This window comes from Hoplias malabaricus, chromosome 2, assembly GCF_029633855.1.
Source record: "Hoplias malabaricus isolate fHopMal1 chromosome 2, fHopMal1.hap1, whole genome shotgun sequence".
NCBI classification, from domain to species: domain Eukaryota; kingdom Metazoa; phylum Chordata; class Actinopteri; order Characiformes; family Erythrinidae; genus Hoplias; species Hoplias malabaricus.
In genome coordinates, this window is record NC_089801.1 from 80351614 (window position 1) to 80371088 (window position 19475).

At 44.3% G+C, this 19475-nt stretch overlaps 3 protein-coding genes across 4 annotated transcripts in view; 1 reads left to right on the plus strand and 2 right to left on the minus strand.

The window, feature by feature from the left end:
* Positions 1 to 340: 340 nt before the first annotated feature.
* LOC136687409 (uncharacterized) lies at positions 341 to 8666 on the minus strand. 2 transcript variants are annotated; one of them, XM_066661807.1, is made up of 8 exons: positions 8528 to 8666; positions 2090 to 7781; positions 1939 to 1998; positions 1504 to 1614; positions 1299 to 1397; positions 1140 to 1184; positions 945 to 1025; positions 341 to 658 (listed from the first exon to the last, which is right to left on the minus strand). In XM_066661807.1, the coding sequence occupies exons 4-8, from the start codon at positions 1564 to 1566 to the stop codon at positions 533 to 535; spliced, it is 414 nt and encodes a 137-aa protein (XP_066517904.1). In that variant the 5' UTR covers positions 1567 to 1614; positions 1939 to 1998; positions 2090 to 7781; positions 8528 to 8666; the 3' UTR covers positions 341 to 532. The 2 variants fall into 2 exon arrangements, with proteins under 2 accessions (XP_066517904.1, XP_066517903.1); XM_066661806.1 differs by having other exon boundaries at positions 1939 to 7781.
* Positions 8667 to 12284: 3618 nt separating this feature from the next.
* On the minus strand, positions 12285 to 14099 carry LOC136678419 (mucin-1-like). Its single transcript, XM_066656476.1, has 2 exons — positions 14091 to 14099; positions 12285 to 13632 (listed from the first exon to the last, which is right to left on the minus strand). Exons 1-2 carry the CDS (start codon positions 14097 to 14099, stop codon positions 12292 to 12294), a joined length of 1350 nt encoding a protein of 449 aa, XP_066512573.1. The 3' UTR covers positions 12285 to 12291.
* Positions 14100 to 18961: 4862 nt separating this feature from the next.
* The window catches only part of LOC136678427 (NLR family CARD domain-containing protein 3-like), a 38425-nt gene continuing 37911 nt past the window's right edge, over positions 18962 to 19475 (plus strand). Inside the window, exon 1 of the mRNA XM_066656483.1 lies at positions 18962 to 19019. The gene's annotated coding sequence lies outside the window, so the exon portion shown is untranslated. The remainder of the gene's footprint in view (positions 19020 to 19475) is intronic.

Genomic DNA, 19475 nt, shown 5'->3' on the forward strand with positions numbered 1-19475 from the left:
TCAAGAGCTGGCAGAGAGAAAATAGAGAGAAAATGGGAAGAGACAAGAGCGCGCTGAACACTGCTGACACCTCTCTCACGGGATCCTTAAGAACCAGTAAGACACTGTTTCTGTAAATAAAGATGTATTCACACCTTTAACCGTGTCTGCAGAGATACTTTTCCATCACCTGTCTTCACAATACAGCAAATAGATTATATATATATATATATATATATATATATATATATATATATATATATAGAGAGAGAGAGAGAGAGAGAGAGAGAGAGAGAGAGAGAATGAACGGTCATACAAGTGTTCATACTGGACTGGATTTACACAGTAGAATACATCCCAATCTGTGTTTCACTGTCTGCAGTTTGTACAAATACAGTTAAATGCATAGATATATCATCATTGTACACTTGCTTACATCTACATTGTATATATTTGTAAAGCCAAAGTCTCAGGTTTAAAATGTATTTGTAAATTGTTGAATCTGCGTTTGTGGATCAAGTCACTCAGCTACATACAGACTTTGTAACCGATATTACCGATCAGGCTGAGGCTGAGGGTCTGGGTCAGGGCGGGTCACCTCTGTGCCCGAGCTGGTTCTGAAGGACCACGCCTCCTGTCCGATGAAGAGGGACTGACACGTGCGGAGCACCTCCGTCACCTGGACAACAACAACACACTCAGTACTTGGGAACAGCGCAGTGCAGTGGTTTTTCAAAAGGCATTCTACAAAGCTCAGGTCCAGGAAAGAGGGCCCTAATATGAAATAAATAAACACTGATTATGAATAAGTTCTTAAGATAAAACACTGAGTATATTGTTACAAACAGAATGAATAGCTGCTTTCTCTGTTTATTTACAACTTTTAAACTGTCCCCGACTCTTTTGGAAGTGAGGTTTGTACAAGAGCAGGTGTGTTAGTGTTTACTAGAACACGCTGAACCCACCTCAACACCTCCAGATGTTTTACAGCTGTGTTCCTCGGTAAACGCGCAGGACGCCACTCGCGTCAGGAGACCGTCAACTCGCTAAAAAAGAAACAACAGCAACAGCTCAGCTCCTTACACCAGCTTCACAGCGTGAGTCGAGCTCCATCAAAAGACCAGGCTGAAGTGAACATAGACACGTCTGAGAGATCTCACCTGGGCAAGGGTGACCCTCGCGGTGAATGCGGTCCAAACAGGGCACTGTAAGAGAAGTTCCGGTCGTCATATGGATGATATAAACTACGACTAGTGAAATGAATGAGAGAAAATGAAAGAATGGTGCTGGAGATGAGTGCAGTGGGAGGAGGTCTGGACCTTAGCCGATGGAATGAAAAAATCCTTGGTGTGAATCCACCAGTGATCTGCAAGTGCCCCCCGCGTGAGCTCAACATAGTGGAGCCTGACATGGACCCTCTGGAAGACACACGAACACACACACACAGGCAAATAAGACCCTACAAAGCTACAGATGTGATTAACAACACCAGACAGGGGGTCTTGAACAGATAAAGGTGCACACCTTCTTGTCTGCACGGTGCCACTCTGTGCTGGAGAAATGCAGAGTCCAGAAATTCCTCTGCATTCCTCCATGAAGCCGAACGACCAGCCGCTCCAGAAAGAGCCTGGGACACTGTGGGGGTGGGGGGTGGTGCACATTAGAATGAACCACTACAAACAGGCTCAGAAGTTAAAGAGCTCATATGAACCTCATTCTCTCCATCGGTGACCACTGTTAGCGCCCTTTAGTGGTCCAGATACGCACCGTCCAAATATGAACAGTTAGTATTCACTCCTTTTTGTGGCGTCATACACCAACACATTACCATACATCCACCTATTCAGCCTACAGCAGTTAAGCCCCGCCCATTCACACTGAAGTTAAATGAGGAAACCAATGAGAACAGGGCTCACTTAAATATAAATAATTAACAATGAACCCAGTAGCTTCACTCACACTGTATGTGATCACAGGGCCCGAGGGGACCACAAGGGTCCCACCCTCCTCTGTGCGGAGCTGCAGTAAACAGAGAGTGAGGTAGAGATCAGTGTGTTCGTTATATTGAGTGGAGTTACTCCCAGCAGTGGTAGTGTGTGTGGATAGTGACCTCAGGCTGGTCTCCGGTGACCCGTCCGATGAAGCCGTCGTACAGATGACAGAAGACGTCGGGCTCCACCAGCTGGACAGCATCTCGCAGCCTCTGCTCCGGGTCTGAAACATGTTCCACACCTCACTGAAGCTGGAGCAGTTCCTCTGAGTCTGAGAACCTCTCTAAAGCACATGGACACTCTCTTTTTCACTTTGACCCAGACCTGAACATGACCAGCGTCTCCAGCCATAGACCCTCACTGCAGCCATTTTGAAGCTTTCCGACAGCATTAACGTTGCCATGGAGACCACACGGTAAACATGTTTACATTTAAACACTTAAACAAAAACAAGACCCCTGTAAAATAATATATTCATAATAAAGTTATATTACGAGAATAAAGTCTATTTAAAATTATTTAATAACGTTAATGTTCAAGAATAAAGTGAACATTTTTAGAATAAATAAAAATTTGAGGAAGTTTTATTGTTGAAGCTGCGTTCTCAACAATTCTCAACAGTTGACCTGCTACTGTCATATTTCTCAAGAATGAACGTTAAAAAATGAATAAAACCATAAAGAATGAGCGCGCTGTGTAGAGGATTACACCGTCAGTGCCACTGTAAAGCTGCTTATTTGTAATTATCTGATTAATTTAGACTGTTGCAGAGGTGTTTGCTGATAACTATTTTCTTCATTCTGTGTTGTCTTCAGCAAAAGCGTAGTCTACGAAATAAAGGTACAATACTTTTAATAAACAGACACAAGATGAAGGAGACACATGAAGCTGGAACTGTCCTTTTTCCACTGGAGGAGCAGGGACTGTGTTGTGGACGATGATAAATTGGGCAACATTAGGTTCTGACCAGCTTTAATGGACTCACTAGGTGTGTAACTGTGTCAAATCAAATCAAATCAAATTTATTTATATAGCGCTTTTCACAACTGTTGTTGTCACAAAGCAGCTTCACAGAATTCCAGTAAGACAAAGATTTGACATGAAATGTAAAAACAAATGTAAAACCCTCAAGTGAGCAAGCCAGGGGCGACAGTGGCAAGGAAAAACTCCCCCAGCTGAGGAAGAAACCTTGGGAGGAACCAAGGCTCACAAGGGGTGACCCATCCTCCTCTGGTCAATCTACTGGTGATAATAGTTAATATTCCATGAGAACTTCAGTGTAGGGACAGCTTCAAGGCACTTGGTGGTTGCTGGAGCGTGGGCAGCTGGTCTGAAGCGTGGAGGTCATCGACAGTCATCCGTCAGTGTCCAGACAGACAGGTGGGCAGTTGTTTACTCGGAAAGATGTAAAGGGATGGAATTAGTTTTGAACTGTTTTGTGTTTGTAAAGTAGAAAATATGAAAATTTCCAGAGTGTGGCTAATGACTCCGGCAGATCTGACTATGACAGCTTTAACTAAAAGGAGAGAACCAGGAGGACACACAGACACGGGAGCATCCTGAAACACTGGCATCCCTCCGCTCCACCGTCAACAAACCTGAGTGATCGCGAGAAGCGGCGGGACGACAGCACCAGCGTCTCAGTTTACTATAATTCCCTGTGTCCATGGACCCCCCCGGATCTGCCGCCTTTATCTATGGGGGAGCATTAGCTACCAAAAGATAAACTAAACAAATGTGTTTTTAGCCTAGATTTGAAGATTGCGACTGTGTCTGAGTCCCGAACATTTTCTGGAAGATCATTCCAGAGTCTGGGGGCTTTATAAGAAAAGGCTCTTCCCCCAGCTGAGGCCTTCTGAATTCTGGGAACAATTAAAAATCCAGTATTCTGTGATCTGAGTGAACGTGGAGGCTCATAATAGGAAATTGTATCTTGAAGATATTCAGGAGCAAGCCCATTTAGAGCTTTATATGTTAATAACAAAATTTTGTAGTCAATGCGGAATTTAACAGGCAGCCAATGAAGTGATGATAAAACTGGGCTGATATGTTCAAATTTTCTAGTTTTAGTGAGGACCCTAGCTGCAGCATTTTGAACTAGTTGAAGTTTTCTAAATTGCTGCTGGTGCATCCTGACAGTAGTGCGTTACAGTAGTCAAGCCTTGAAGTAATAAAGGCATGTACTAATGTTTCTGCGTCCTGAAGGGATAAGGCATTTCTAATCTTAGCAATATTGCGAAGATGTAAAAAAGCTGTCCTAGTGATACTACCTTTGTGTTGATCAAATGATAAATCCGGGTCAATTATGACACCAAGATTTTTTGCTGCTGAACCAGGTTTAATTGGAGAGTCAGCGAGATTTAAAATTAAATCTGATAATTTATTTCTTGCCACTTTTGGACCCAAAAGCAGGACCTCTGTTTTGTTGCTGTTTAGAAGGAGGAAGTTACGCAACATCCAGCCTTTCACGTCTTTTAAACAGTCCTCTATTTTCTTTAATCTGTGTTTGTCATTGGGCTTGGCTGAAATATACAATTGTGTGTCGTCTGCGTAACAGTGAAAGTCATGGTTTCTTATAACTGTGCCTAGCGGTAACATGTATAATGTAAATAATAATGGTCCTAAAATAGAGCCTTGTGGAATTCCAAATCTTACTTTAGAATAATTTGAATTTAGATTGTTTACTTTTACAAATTGATAACGTTCCGTTAAGTAAGATTTGAACCATAAAGGGGCTGTCCCTGTGATTCCAACCATGTTTTCTAACCTTTCTATGAGAATATTGTGGTCTATTGTATCGAAGGCTGCGCTTAGGTCAAGAAGCACCAACAGGGATACGTGGCCTTGATCAGAGGCAAGAAGAAGATCATTTGTTATCTTGGCTAGAGCTGTCTCTGTACTATGATGTTGCCTGAATCCAGATTGGAATTTTTCATATATATGATTCTTATGTAGATATGAACTAAGTTGTTGGGCCACAGCTCTTTCTAAGATCTTGGACAGAAATGGCAAATTAGAAATAGGCCTGTAATTAGATAGTGTACTAGCATCAAAATTTGGTTTCTTGATCATAGGTTTAATAACTGCTAGTTTAAAAGCTTTGGGTACATGGCCCAGACTAAGGGATGAGTTTACTATAGTTAAAAGAGGATCAATAATAGCTGGTAGTATTTCTTTGAGCAACTTTGTGGGAATTGCATCAAGTGTGCAAGTTGTACAGTTTGCGGAGGTGATAATCTTCTCTAGTTCTAATTGTGGGAGTGGGTAAAAGGTTTCAAGTCTTTCTTTTACAGTTATATTATGTTTTATATCTTTCACATCGGGTGGCAGCCAGGATGGATTTGATCCTGTGGCTTGAGTTTGTTGTCTAATATTCTCAATTTTATTATTAAAAAAGTCCATAAAATCTTTACTGGTGAGAGTTGCTGGAATTAGTTGTTCAGAACCTGCTTGATTTTTTGTAATTCTAGAAAACACACTAAACAATGCTCTCGGATTATTTTTATTATTGGAGATCAGCGAGGCCAGATATGCTGAGCGAGCTTTAGTGAGGGCATTTTTATACTCTATAAGGCTGTCCTTCCAGGCAGAATGGAACACTTCAAGCTTGGTTAATCGCCATTTCCGCTCTAGTTTTCGTAATGTTTGTTTTAAAGTACGGGTCTTATCATTATACCATGGTGCGAGCTTTTTCTGTCTTATACTTTTATGTTTAAGTGGTGCTACCTTTTCTAAAGTAGATCGACAGGTAATCAGTTAGTACATCTAGGTCCATTGGGTCTGATGGAGTTGGAACTGGTGTCGATAGTTCTGGTAGGTTTTCTATAAATTGTAGGGCGGTAGATGGTTTTATTATATGCCTTGTAGAATAGCGAGGGTTCCTACATATATTATGGCTAAAACGTAGCTCATATGAAATTAAGTAATGATCGGAGATTGCTGAGGATTGCGGTAAGATATTAATTTTGTCAATGTTAAGACCTAGTGTCAGAACTAAGTCTAAAGTGTGACTGTAGTAGTGTGTAGGCCCTGTTACATTTTGAGTAATACCAATGGAGTCTAAGATTGAGGTAAATGCCTTTTTTAGTGGGTCACTTTCCTTCTCAAAATGGATATTGAAATCTCCTACAATTATAACTTTATGATTGCACACCACTAGGTTTGTAGCAAAATCGCTGAATTCTTTCAGAAATTCTAAGTAAGGCCCTGGTGGTCTGTAAATGTTGCATAATAAAAATGCGTCCTTTTTTGTGACCGGATTTGTTATAATAGTGGAGAGAACCTCAAAAGAAGAGAAGGTGTCACATTGTTTAAGACTAATTTCTAGGGTATTTTGGTAAATTACACATACTCCACCTCCTTTGCCTGATATTCTTGGGCTATGTGCATAATTATAGCCTAGGGGGGTGGCTTCATTTAGTGGTAAATATTCATTTGGTCTAACCCACGTTTCCATGAGACAGAAAACATTGAATTTATGATCACTTATAATATCATTTACGATGAGTGCTTTTGAGTTTAGTGATCTTATGTTGAGTAACCCAAATTTTAGTTCTGAGGTGTTGCTGCTAGGTGTTGTGTATGATTTAATATTGATTAGGTTGCTGAAACAGGCTGATTTTGTTTTTCTACTTTTACATTTAGTTCGGGGGAAAGACACAGTCTCAATACAGTTGAACCTGGGTGACGCCTTAAGACAGTTCGCAGACGGTCGGTTTAGCCTGTCTGTCTGCGGCCTGGTCCCGGCTCTGGATTGTCAGCAGCTATCTACACTACTCTGCTGACTAACTAAAAGACTATGTGCTATGCTGCAAGAAAGTAAGGCAGCACCCTCCCGCGTGGGGTGGATACCATCCCTACCTATAAGACCAGGCTTGCCCTCAAAACGAAACCAATTGTCTATAAAGCCCACTTGATTTTCGGAACACCACTTGGACATCCAGCAGTTTAACGCCCAAAGTCTGCTGTAAGCTTCGTCGCCACGCCGCATTGGTATGGGGCCAGAGCAGATTACAGCATCGGACATCGTCTGGGCCAGTTTAATCACCTCTGTAATATTACCCTTAGTTACCTCAGACTGCCGCAGACGAATATCATTGGCCCCTACATGAATGACTACCCTCGAATATCTCCTATTAGCTAACAGTCTAAGGTTGCCACTAATATCCGGCGCTCTGGCTCCCGATAAACAGCTAACTGTTACTGCCGGCGCCCCTAAAGGAGTAGCTAATTTCACGTGTCAAACAATAGAGTCTCCTATAACCAGAGCACTCTTAACAGGCTCCTCAGCGGGTGCTTCGCTGAGCAGGGCAAACCTGTTTGACACGCGAATCGGAGGAGCGTGGTGTCCCGGTGGGCTAGCTTTGGCCTCAGCGTTAGCATCAGCCTTAGCTTTCCGGCTATGACGCCGAGACGTCACCCATTCACCCCGCTGTGAGGGCTCTAACGCCGGAGTCGTGGGGGTGCTAACTCTCCCTAAGGCACCCGGAGTTGCTAGCACTGAATCTCGCTGTTTATCCCTTAACAATAATAAGCTCCGGATGCGCACTTCTAACTGGTCCACTTTATCCACCAGAGAGCTAACTAGCTGACACTTAGTACAAACACAACCACTATCTTTATCGCTAGAGGTGGAAAAGGGGGTTAAACTAAACATGCCACACTCTGAGCAGGCAAAACAGCCAGTAGTAGCCATGGAATTGCAGGTACTTACCGCTTTTAGTTGATTTTAGTAACTTACACCAAGAACGTTACTCCAGGGTCCGGTGGCAGTTTTAGTGCCTCTGTAATGAATATTCCTGCGGAGACAATCTAAAAGATAGATCTATGGATGGTTAGTAGGTTATAAAAACAGATATAAATATAGAAATAACAGTGGAAACGAGTAAACAGGAAAACCCGAGCGATCAAAACAGCTTCCAAACGGGTACAGAAACAGCCAAACGGGTTGCCAGATCCTTGAAGTTATCCTTTTTACAAAACTCGGGGTCACAAATCCCCTCAGTGTCGTATCATCATCACCACTTAGGGCGCCCTCTTGTGGACGATATGAGGTATTGTCTGATCTCATCTTCACCGGTTCAGGCTTAATTCTGTCCACAAAAGCCCCGTTAGGTTTTATTTATTGTTTAATGTGGTAATTGATAAATAAAGACAACAGCGGGTCAGTTGGATTTTACTGAACACTTTGAGAATGAGGTGTGATTTTGGCCGCGGCTCTGTGCCGCACAACAGGAGCCCACTGTCCCACCTCCAGCTGAATGTGCCGCGACAAACTCGCTCAGTTCACAACGAAATGGAGTCCCACCAGATTCACTCCCTCCTCGACACCAACTGTTAATGTTTCAGTGGTAAACAGTGGGTGTAGTGTGTAAATAAGGAATGGAGAGATCAGACTAGTGTCCTAATGCACAGCCTGAGTCATGTCTGTCTGAAAATGATTGTTAAACTGAGGGAACGGATTAAGTCTCAACGATATTTTTCCACCATAAGACTTTCGGGAGCGACTGGGAACATATTTTAGAATAAACTCAAACTTAAGATAATCTCTTACTCACCACGCCACAGTAAACGTGCCTTTATTTCCTGAGTAACGGTAACGCACTGTTCTGGAGCTCCTAGCGCCCAGGCAATGGTAAGTTTTGACGTAAAGTCTTCGTGAATTCAACGTTGAGGGCGTTCCTTCTTAGATTCAGTGCAGCTGTGGACCAATGAGCGGCTGCCGGCTGTGAGCGGGGTCCTATTCCCCGGTGGAGGGGTGCGCTGCTGGACGCCGCTCTCCACAGGGATTCGCTCACAGCTCTGAGGGGGCGGGTCAGAGGTGATTGACACCTCTGTAAACCAATAGCAGAGATGCAGATGAAGACAAAGAGAGTCGATGTGCCGAGATCACTCACTCTCTCTGGGTCTGGGAGAGAGAGGGAGCGCCTGGGAACATATTTTAGAATAAACTTAAATTGACTTGTTTTATCGCAGAACAACCAAATAAAACCTTTATGTTTGGTGACAGACTATTTTAAACGTTTGGTCACTTTGAGGTACATATTGTCTATTTTCAGAAAATACCGACAACTGCATCTGTGTAAGAATGAGTGTTTTAAAATAAGAGCGGTATTTCCAACGAGGGCCACAGGGGGGCAGTGTGAGCCCGCAGCGCTTTACCTCCTCTCCCTCCTTTAATGATTTTACTGGTAGTTTTATGGAGAGAGATTAGTCTCAAAATACTTTACAAATGCGTAAATGTTAATCCACAGATGTGGCGGTCACACCCTGTTACTGAAGAAGAATATTCTGTTGTGTTTCACTGCAACAACAAGCTGAATGTATGAGAGTAAAGACTATAAGAGAATGTAAACACAAAAGATCCTCAGTGATTTCTCTGGTAAAAAAGAAAGAAAAAGACCCAATGTTCCCATGACTAACTCCACAGCTATTAAGAGCTTTATTTATATAATCAGTTTATATAATCATGTACCAACAGTGTTTTAAGAGAAGAATATTCTTTTCTATTGTGTGTCTTCATGTGATTTTAATGCTGTTTTAATCTATGAAATTAGTCACTTGATAAACCACAGTGTAAATAAATATTAATCGTTTTAACACAAACTCAGAAAAGAAATCAGTGTCTCACTGTTAACAGCAGCAGTGTTTAATAATTCTTCAGTTTAATTCTTGCTGTAATTACAGACTTTTATTAATATTTATTTATTGTTGGGATTAAAACCATGAGCCTGAAGCTAAACGTGACACAGGGGGTGTTTCTACAGCTGTAGTGGCTATGACTCCAGAAGTAGAGGGTGAGGAGGAAGAGGCTGTCGAGTAAAAAGCTCTGTGCCTGGTTCACCTTGAAGAACAAAGCCTTATTTAAAAAACCCAACAGTTTCCACTGAGTAAAGTTCCTTGTCGTTCTGATGACGTAGAATCCCTAAATTCTTGAGATCATTAAAGTAACGTTTAGTTTAAATCAGTGTTGGAGCCAGAAACAGACCCTGGGCAAAAGTGTGTGGACACAATCATTCTTCCTAAAATAATAAACAAATGCTAATTTTAGCACATGGTCAAGGTTTTTATCACGGGGCGAGTGTTTAACACGAGCAGGACACGAGTAATTATTTAAACACAATGCAGCATTAAATGAACATTGCTCTGAAATGTATTTGATCTAGAAGCTGTTACACGCTGAATATTTAATTGTGTATTAATTTGACGTAAAGTACTTCACTTGATTTTTAATTTTCAGAGAAATCCCACAGTTTTCAGTCGAGTTGAATCTGAAGAATATCACTCACTTTATGAGGTATTTATGCAGAACACTGGCTCAGAGAAAGAGTGATTCACACATATATATTTACATTATGAACGCATATAATATCACCTTCTCTTTGATCTTTCTGCTGCAGTAAATTCTCCTCGAGTCGTTTTTCACCAGTTCACAGGCTTCATCCACTTTCATCAGCACAATGACCTGAGGTGTGTCCACTACACAATCACACAGGAGATTACACACATGTAACAAAGCTCAGCAATAAACCATTAATAAATGAGGGGATTCTATATAAATAACACTTTAAATTTCACTTTAAAACTTTACAAACGTTACCTTTTTTCAGGAAAAACAGTTGAAACCTGGACTCGTTTCACCACGGCACTTTCAGTCTTTCAGCGTCTGAGATGAATCTGGGCTCAGAACCTGGTGCTGTTTATGAACAGAAATGTTATATGGCTCTCTCCTTTCAGAAATGTTTCAGGGTGCGTTTCTTGATGCAGTGGCTGACTGTGTTCAGTTTCATCTCTGTTTCTGACTCAGAAACATGTGCCCCCTGATTCTCCCTCTGTTCCGGGGGCAGGTGGGGGGCATAAGGCACAGTTGGAGAAGCACTGGTATAAAGCACCCACACATGAGCCTAAGGTCACCATGTCCAGTGCCGAGCAGAGTGTAAAATCTCCCAGCACTGGGCGGTGAATCAGTGGAACTGTGCTCTCTGGAGTGATGAAGCTCCATCTGATGATACCTCTGTGATGAGCTGGAGATTCATCTCAGCACCGACCCTCACTAACGTCGCTGAATACAATCAAACCCTCAGAGCAATGTTGCAGCACAGAATTTAAAGCCTTCATAGAACATAGAAGACTGTTACTGCAGCAAAGTATCAACAAACCCACTGTTAATGCCCTTCATTTCAGAAAAGCACTGGAGGAGCAGGTGTCACATTTGGCCTGGAATGATGGCATTGACTCAGGGTGAGGCTGGATACTTCACCTCAGCCACAGCTCCACTGTGTATGAGCCACATGTCAACATCTGGTCCACGCCTGACTCACACAACACACACCATAACCCAAGTCAAGCCCAGCTCCTTAGAGTCGGCCCACGCCTGGCCACACAACACGAGCTGTAACTCAAGCCAGGCCTGGGTCGTGACTGGGTTAGGCTCCGCAGTGAGTTTGTGTCAGAAAGGACAGGCTGTGTGTGTAACTGAGTGAGAGTTTAAGTCTTGTGCTGATGTGTGGACACCTGGGTTTCAGTTTCATGAAGGACACAAGAGGTTTTAAACTGAGAAAAGCAGAACACTCAGTTACACTACATTACACTATGTGTTTGGACACTGACCCACAGATTAGATATAGAAGAGTCTCTCTCTCTCTCTCTCTCTCTCTCTCTCTCTCTTTCTCTGTGCGCATGCGCGAGTGTTGGAGTGAGCGTGGCGTTGTGAGCTTGAGTGCGAGCAGTTGGGGTTTTTGCCAGTTTTTTTTGTGCGTGTGCGTTACTTTCAGATTTTTTCTGAAGTTTGTGTGAGTGTGCCTGTGTGATGTGTGTTTGGTGGTGTGTTTGAGGAGCTAGGGCCTGTGGGGGAGTCTGGTGTCGGCGTTTGGCGGGAGCATGGCGTCCTCCCACACCCGGCTGTGTGAGAGTCTGGAGTTTGGAGGAGTGTTGTCTGGCAGCGGTAAATGTCGTCGGCCATGAAAACAAAGTCTCCGCGTCGCGAATGAACAGCGTGATTGTTTTGTTTTTGATTAGCGAGCAGTTCGTGGTTGATTTGGTGGAAAGAGGTGTGGTGATAAATGACCAGTTCATGCCTGTGCTGCCCCTGAGTACCCCGCCTAAAAGGATTACTTTGTCCAACGTCCCTCCCTTCATTAAGGATGAACAGATCGCTCAGGAGCTTTCCCGTTTTGGGAAGCTCGTCTCCCCGATCAAGAAGATCCCCTTAACCTGTAAGTCGCCCCTAATTAAACACTCGGTGTCTTTTAGAAGAGTGGTTTTCATGGTGTTGAATCGAGGAGCTGAAATGTTGGACTTAGTTTTGAAGTTTTTTCAAAACTCACGGTTTTGTGTACTCAGTGTTTACATCGACTGACAGTACTATGAGGTATTTTGGGTGTGGACAGGTCAGACATCTTGTTCGTGCCTGCCCTGACCGAGTTAATACAGGCACTGAGTGGACGGGGTGCACTGAGCAGTCGGGGCCTGTAGCGGCTGTGCCTGCGGTGGTCGTTCCCCCTGCGACCGCTGGTTGGCCGGCTGCACGGACTCCGAACAGCACAATGTCACCACCGGGGGGGTCCGCTGTTGGGGTGGCTGCCGGGGCCTTGTTGGCCGCGGTGGAACCCTTTTCCGTGGCGCCCTCTGTTGGGGTGGCTGCCGGGGCCGTGTTGGCCGCAGTGGAGCGCTCTTTGGCGGGGCCCTCTGTTGGGGGGGCTGCTGGGGCCGCGTTGGCCGCGGTGGAGCCCTCTTCGGTGGGGTCCGCTGTTGTGGTGGAGCCCTCATCAGCGGGGCCTGCTGTTGGGGTTGCTGTTGTGGCCCCGTTGGCTGCGGTGGAGCCCTCTTCCGCGGGGTCTGCAGTTGTTGGTGTGGCTGCTGGGGCCAAGGTGGAGCCCTCTTCCGCGGGGCCCTTTGTTGGGGTGGCTGCTGGGTCCGTGGTGATAGTGGTGGAGCCATCTTTGGCGGAGCCCTCTGTGGGGGTGGCTGCCATGGCCGCGTCGGCCGTGGTGGAGCCCTCTTCGGCAGGGCCTGCTGTTGGGGTGGCTGCCGGGGTCGCGTTGGCCGCGATGGAGACCTCTTCGGCGGGGCCTGCTGTTGGGGTGGCTGCCGGGGCCGCGTCAGCTGAGGTGGAGCCCTCCTCAGCGGGGTCCGCTGTTGTTGGTGTGGCTGCTGGGGCCGCGGTGGAGCCCTCTTCCACGGGGCCCATTGTTGGGGTGGCTGCTGGGTCTGTGGTGACAGTAGTGGAGCCATCTTTGGCGGAGCCCTCTGTGGGGGTGGCTGCCAGTGCCGCGTCGGCTGTGGTGGTGCCCTCTTTGGCAGGGCCTGCTGTTGGGGTAGATGCTGGGGCCGCGTCGGCCGTGGTGGAGCCCTCTTCGGCGGGGCCTGCTGATGGGGTGGCTGCCGGGGTCGCGTTGGCCGCGATTGAGACCTCTTCGGCGGGGCCTGCTGTTGGGATGGCTGCCGGGGCCGCGTCGGTCGCGGTGGAGCCCTCTTTGGCGGGGCCTGCTGTTGGGGTGGCTGCCGGGGCCGCGTCAGCTGAGGTGGGGCCCTCTTCAGTGGGGCCTTGTGGGGGGGGGGGGGGGGGGGTGGGGCTCTGGTGGTGTTTACGTGGAGGAGAGGTACGGAGGGGTACAGGACAGCTGTTCTGAACTGGCTCCAACCCGAGAAGCAGAACAGGAGGCTGGAGGGGTAATTCTTATGGAGGTTGAGTTTTTAAAATTCCTCATAAGAGAAAGAAGAGGGGCCAGGGGAAGGGGAAAAAACAGGCAAAACAGGATGTGACGGCAGTGGAGGACAGAGACTCGGTTGATGTGGAAAATGCTGCTGAGTGGGCGAAGGAGTGGAGTAGGCTCACTATTCTCAGCCACAGCTCATCCCTTAGCGGTGGGGTGGCACTCCTTTTCTCACAGTCTTTTATTCCGGTCTCTTATACAGTGGAGGAAGTTTTAAAGGGGCGACTTAAAAGTGAGAGCTGTTTTTGAAGAAGACACTTTTGTTTTTATCTGCGTCTATGCTCCAACACTAGGAGCTGAGAGGTTAATGTTTTTAGACGCACTGAGCTCTCTTTTAACAAGTTGTGATTCCACAGAGCTTTTAGTATTGGGTGGAGATTTTAACTGTACAGCACACAGAACAGACCGGAATCATGGCAAACCTCACGCGGCTTCACGAAAGCGTCTTTGTGAGATGCTGGAGGCCCATGAGTTACGTGATGTCTGGATAAGTTTCCATGATGAACAAAGACAGTACACATGGGCCCACAGTAAAGATAACATGCTCTCGCTGGCCAGACTGGACCGCTTTTATTGTTTTAGACACCAACGGTCTCTTTTTACACAGTGTTTTATTGCCCCGGTAGGAATCTCTGACCACTCTATGCTCCAGGGGACTATCTCAAAAAATAACATGAAGCCGCAGAGTGCGTATTGGCATTTTAATACCACACTTTTAGAAGATGCCAATTTTAAAGAGTCTTTTACCTTTTTCTTGGGTGTTTTTAGAGCAAAGAGAAATGATTTTACCTCTGTTCAGCAATGGTGGGACGTAGCCAAAGCTAATGTTAAATTATTCTGTCAACAGTACACTCTCAATGTCACGAGGGACATTACTAGGTCACTTAAAGCTCTGGAGATTGGAATAGTGGGGCTCCAGGGTCTTGCGGAGACCACAGGATATCTAGAGCATATTAGAGCTCTAAACAAAAAGAAGGCTGCTCTGGCTGATTTACTGGGTATAACAGCACAGGGGGCGCTGGTCCGCTCACGCTTTCAGTGCGTGAATGAACTGGATGCTCCTTTTAAGTTCTTCTTTGGTCTCAAGCGTAGAAATGGACAGAAGCGGTACATGCACGCTGTGCGATCAGAATCAGGGGATCTCCTTACTGATCCTGCTGACATTCGCAAGCGAACAGTCAGCTTTTTCTCAAAGCTATATGAGAGCGAGTGCACAGCGACGCAGGAGGTGGAGGACAGGTTCCTTAGGAATGTGACCAGACTTGCGCAGCTGGATGCTGAACTCTCTTTGGGGGAGCTGCACGAGGCCCTCCAAGGAATGGAGAATGGCCGCGCTCCTGGCATTGATGGCCTACCAGTAGAGTTTTACAAGACTTTCTGGTCGGTCATCGGCCAGGATGTGCTGGAGGTCCTCAGGTGCAGCATACGGGATGGAAAGCTTCCATTGAGTTGCAGAGGGCGGTGCTGACGCTGCTGCCGAAAAAGGGGGACCTGTCCGAACTGTAGAACTGGCGTCCCGTGTCTCTGCTGTGCGCTGACTGTAAACTGCTCTCAAAAGCATTGGCCTCGAAACTGGCGAAGGTGATGGAGCAGGTGGTTCACATTGACCAGTCGTGCTGTGTGCCTGGTAGGTCTGTCTTTGACAATGTATTTTTAATTCGTGATGGTTTGGACGTCTCCAGATTATTGGGGTTAAAGACTGGTCTCGTATTTCTAGACCAGGAAAAGGCTTTTGACCGGGTTGAACACGGGTATCTCTGGAAGATTCTGGAGAACTTTGGGTTCAACCCTGGTTTTATTGCCATGATCAAGGTTCTGTACGGTGCCATTGAGAGTTGAAGGTAACTGAAGGTTAACGGTGGTTTATGTGCTCCTTTTAAAGTTTTTAGAGGGATCCGACATGGCTGTTCACTGTCGGGTATGTTGTACTCACTCTCCATTGAGCCCCTGCTCTGTAAGCTGAGTGAGGGACTTGTGGGTTTTTATGTTCCAAACTGTACTGCCCCAATACGTGTCTCAGCTTATGCAGATAACCTTGTCGTACTTATCAGTGCTCAAGATGATGTAAATGTTTTAGTTGATGTTTTACATGATTTTAACATTTTATCCTCTGCAAAGGTAAACTGGGCCAAGAGCAAAGCTGTTTTACTCGGGGACTGGGAAGGTGAAGAACCCAGACTCCCAGACGGACTGGCCTGGGGGCGGGTGGGTTTAAATACCTTGTTGTGCATTTGGGGGACAGTGTTATTAGAGAGAGGAACTGGGACGGTGTGCTGGAGAAGGTTAAGGACAGACCCAACCGATGGTTGTGGCTGGTCCCTCAAATGTCATACCGAGGTAGGGTTCTCATCATCAACAACCTGGCTGCGTCCTCCCTGTGGCATAAACTGGCGTGTGTCGATCCCCCACCAGGCCTGCTGGCCAATTTCCAAACTCTGCTGGTGGATTTTTTTTGGGTTCCTCAGGGGGTTCTTCATCTTCCCAAGGATGAGGGAGGGCAGGGGCTCATTCATTTAGCCAGCAAGGTGGCTGCCTTCCGCCTCCAGTTCATACAAAGACTGCTTACTGGCCCCAAGGAACTGGTTTGGAGGGAGGTAGCCTACAGGATCCTGCACACAGTGGGAGGCCTGGGGATGGACAGGACCCTGTTTTTAATGAACCCAAAGTCACTGGACACTGCAGGTTTACCTGCATTTTATCGTGGGCTTTTTAAAACATGGAGTTTTTTTAAGGTTAAAAGACCGGAGAGTACAACGCAGCACTGGCTGCTGGAGGAACCTCTGCTTCACGGTGCCCGGATGGACATATCAGGCGTGTCGACTCCTGCACTGACCAGAGTCCTGTTTTCTTTGGGGGTCACCACACTGCGTCAACTGGTGGACATTGCGGGACCTGACCTTTCCGGTACAGAGAGCCTGGCTGCACGGTTAGGCCTGAGGTCTCTGTGCGTTGTATCTCAATTTCTTTGCAAGTGGAGGACAGCGTTGACCCCTGAGGAACTCAGGATGTTGAAAGACTACAGTGCAGGGGTGACTAGACCTGCAGAGGCTGACCCCTTTCCTGCCCTCATCCTGGCCCCTGACCTGGAGGACTGCGAGGGGCCCGTGCTGGAGTGTAAGGGAAGTGCCTCCGGGAAGCTGCTGTACAGAGCATGTGTGAAAACTCTAAACAAAACGAGACTGAATGGGAGGGTGGACACGCCGTGGAGGGAGGTTCTGTCTCTCAGTAATGATGTGAAGCCTAAGTGGAGAGCGTTGTACAAACCACCATTAACTAAAAGAGCTGCTGACCTCCAGTGGAGGGTTTTTACATGGGATTTTACCTGTTAACGCTTTTATCTCTGTTTTAAACCCTGAGGTAGCACCAGTTTGTCCTTTTTGCACTCAGAGGGAAACTGTTTATCATGATTTTATGCAATGTTTTAGGCTACGTCCCCTTTTTGAGTTTTTACAAACAGTTTTTATGGCTTTTAATGTGATTTTTACTGTGCACACTTTTATCCTGGGTTTTAAATACAAAAAGAAGGATCGGGCCAAGTGCCAATTGTTGAATTTTATCCTTGGTCAAGCGAAAATGGCCATTTACACCAGTCGGAAAAACAACACTGACAGCAGTGTTCCAGTTTTCATTTAAATGCACTTTTTTTTATACTCAGGTTTTATAGTGTGAGTGTTGTTTCCAAGTAGTTTTTATGTTTCTAAATTGAACTTGGACGAATACTGAGTCCAATTGTTGTTAATAAAGGACCCTAAAAAGTAAAAAAAAAAAGTCTCTCTCTCTCTCTTGCTCTCTCTCTCTCTTGCTCTCTCTCTCTCTCTTGCACTCTCTTGCTCTATCTCCCTCTCACTCTCTCTCTCTCGCTCTCTCTCTCTCTGTGTCTCTCTCTGTCTCTCTCTCTCTCTCTCTCTCTCTCTCTCTCTCTCTCTCTCTCTCTCTCTGATTCACAGTGTAAATCCAGAACTGTGTAACAGGATTATGTTACAGTCCAATGCATTTATATATTGTGTGTTGATGATTTCTTTATTAAACAGAAAGTGAACACATCCTCCACAGAGAACACACTTCTGTGAACTTTACTGAGCCACCACTGTTTATTTACTGGATTTAACACAATGGGTTAAAAATATAAAATATAAATTGTGGCCACATTATGCCTTTTTCCAGTCTGTTAAACTTTCCCGTAGAGAATGTTATAATAACTTATCAGCCTCAACACCATCTTGGGATAGGGACAAAATCACGTAGCTGTGGTAGCTACTGTGAAAACACAGGGACCCTGATTCGCCACAATGTCAACAACAGGTGCTACATAAAAAACAGATATCTTCATGCTCACGTAGAGTAATGCTATTCTTTAAAATGTTTTTTCGTCCATATCTGTCCTTGACCCTCTTCTTCTCTGTTATAATGCAGTGACTTAGCTTTTTTCACTTTTTTGTGGTACTGTTGTGTTTTTAAAATGAATCTTTAAATCATCTTTTTGTCACCTTATTTTATTTTACTTCTTCAAGAACTTACTTAAGTTACTGATAATTTGTATAAAATTGACTTACACTGATTTATATCTATTGTGCAGTCTTCCTAGCTACCACGGTGTTATTATTGTTATTATTAATAATTATTATATTTTATATATATATATATATATATATATATATATATATATATATATATATATTATAATTGTATTACTTTTAATTTGTTAAATTGTTCTCACTGTAGCATGTACTAGCATGTACTAGTGTGTGTATATATATATATATATATATATATATATATATACTTATAAAATGTTTAAATGTTTATAAAATATGTATGAATGTAAATAGTACTGTTATTCATCATACATAGAATTAAAAAAATATAGATACTAAAGATACTTATATATATATATATATATATATATATATATATATAAAAGAGTCATTGCTATAAATAATGCATAATGTTTTAATATTCCCTTAAAGATATTTAACTGTAAATGACTTATTTTTTTTTTTTTAAGGACAATGTTTAAAATAAATTTTATGCATCCCACATCTTGAGACATCTTTGGATGTTATTATAGTCAAAACATCTTAGGATCCATATCTACAGACGTGTCTTAAAGACATTGTACTCAGATCTTAAGACATGCCACAAGATGTCTTCATAATGTGTCTTTAGACATGTCTTAAGACATCCCAAGACACGGTAATGGCTGGGTATGAAGCACTGGGTGATGATCAGGAGGTTTCTATCCACAGGTGAAAAACAAGAATGAGGAAACAAACTGAACCAAAAGTAACTCTGAGCTGAAGAAGATTTCAGAGGAAGACGGTCTGGATTTCACTCGGTAGGTGTTTAATCGTTAACATTATTTTTCTGTGGAAAACTGGCTCATTGTTTACAGCTGTGTGTTTATATCTGCCATTCCTTCTCTTAGTTATGTTTTTCAGGCCTAAGTTATATTTAAGGTGTTGTTTAAAAAGACGTTATTTTGACGTCTGTGAATAAACTGAACACGGCCAAGTGTCTGTGACAATAAACAGGTTCATCCGGTTTACTGCAGAGGAATGTAGAGTTTATTCACCTGGGATTTTAAAATGTTAACTGCTGTCGAACAAAGTCAAATAATAAATGGAGTCCAGACAACAACAATAGAATTAAATAGAAAACAACAACAACAACTACAAACATTTATTTGTGTTTTATAGAAACTAACATTATTATTAACACAGAGACAAACAGTTAAATAAAAAGGGAATTTTGTCTCCTTTTACAATAAGTTCTTTAAAAATGGAGTAAACCT

Excerpts from the sequence above, each read along its gene's own strand:
- LOC136687409 (XM_066661806.1), bottom strand. The coding sequence starts at position 2,202 with ATGTTTCAGACCCGGAGCAGAGGCTGCGAGATGCTGTCCAGCTGGTGG. Across the intron at positions 1,185-1,298 it reads TTTTCATTCCATCGGCTAAG|TGCCCTGTTTGGACCGCATT; the intron begins GTCCAGACCTCC and ends CTTCTCTTACAG. Across the intron at positions 659-944 it reads AAACATCTGGAGGTGTTGAG|GTGACGGAGGTGCTCCGCAC; the intron begins GTGGGTTCAGCG and ends GTTGTTGTCCAG.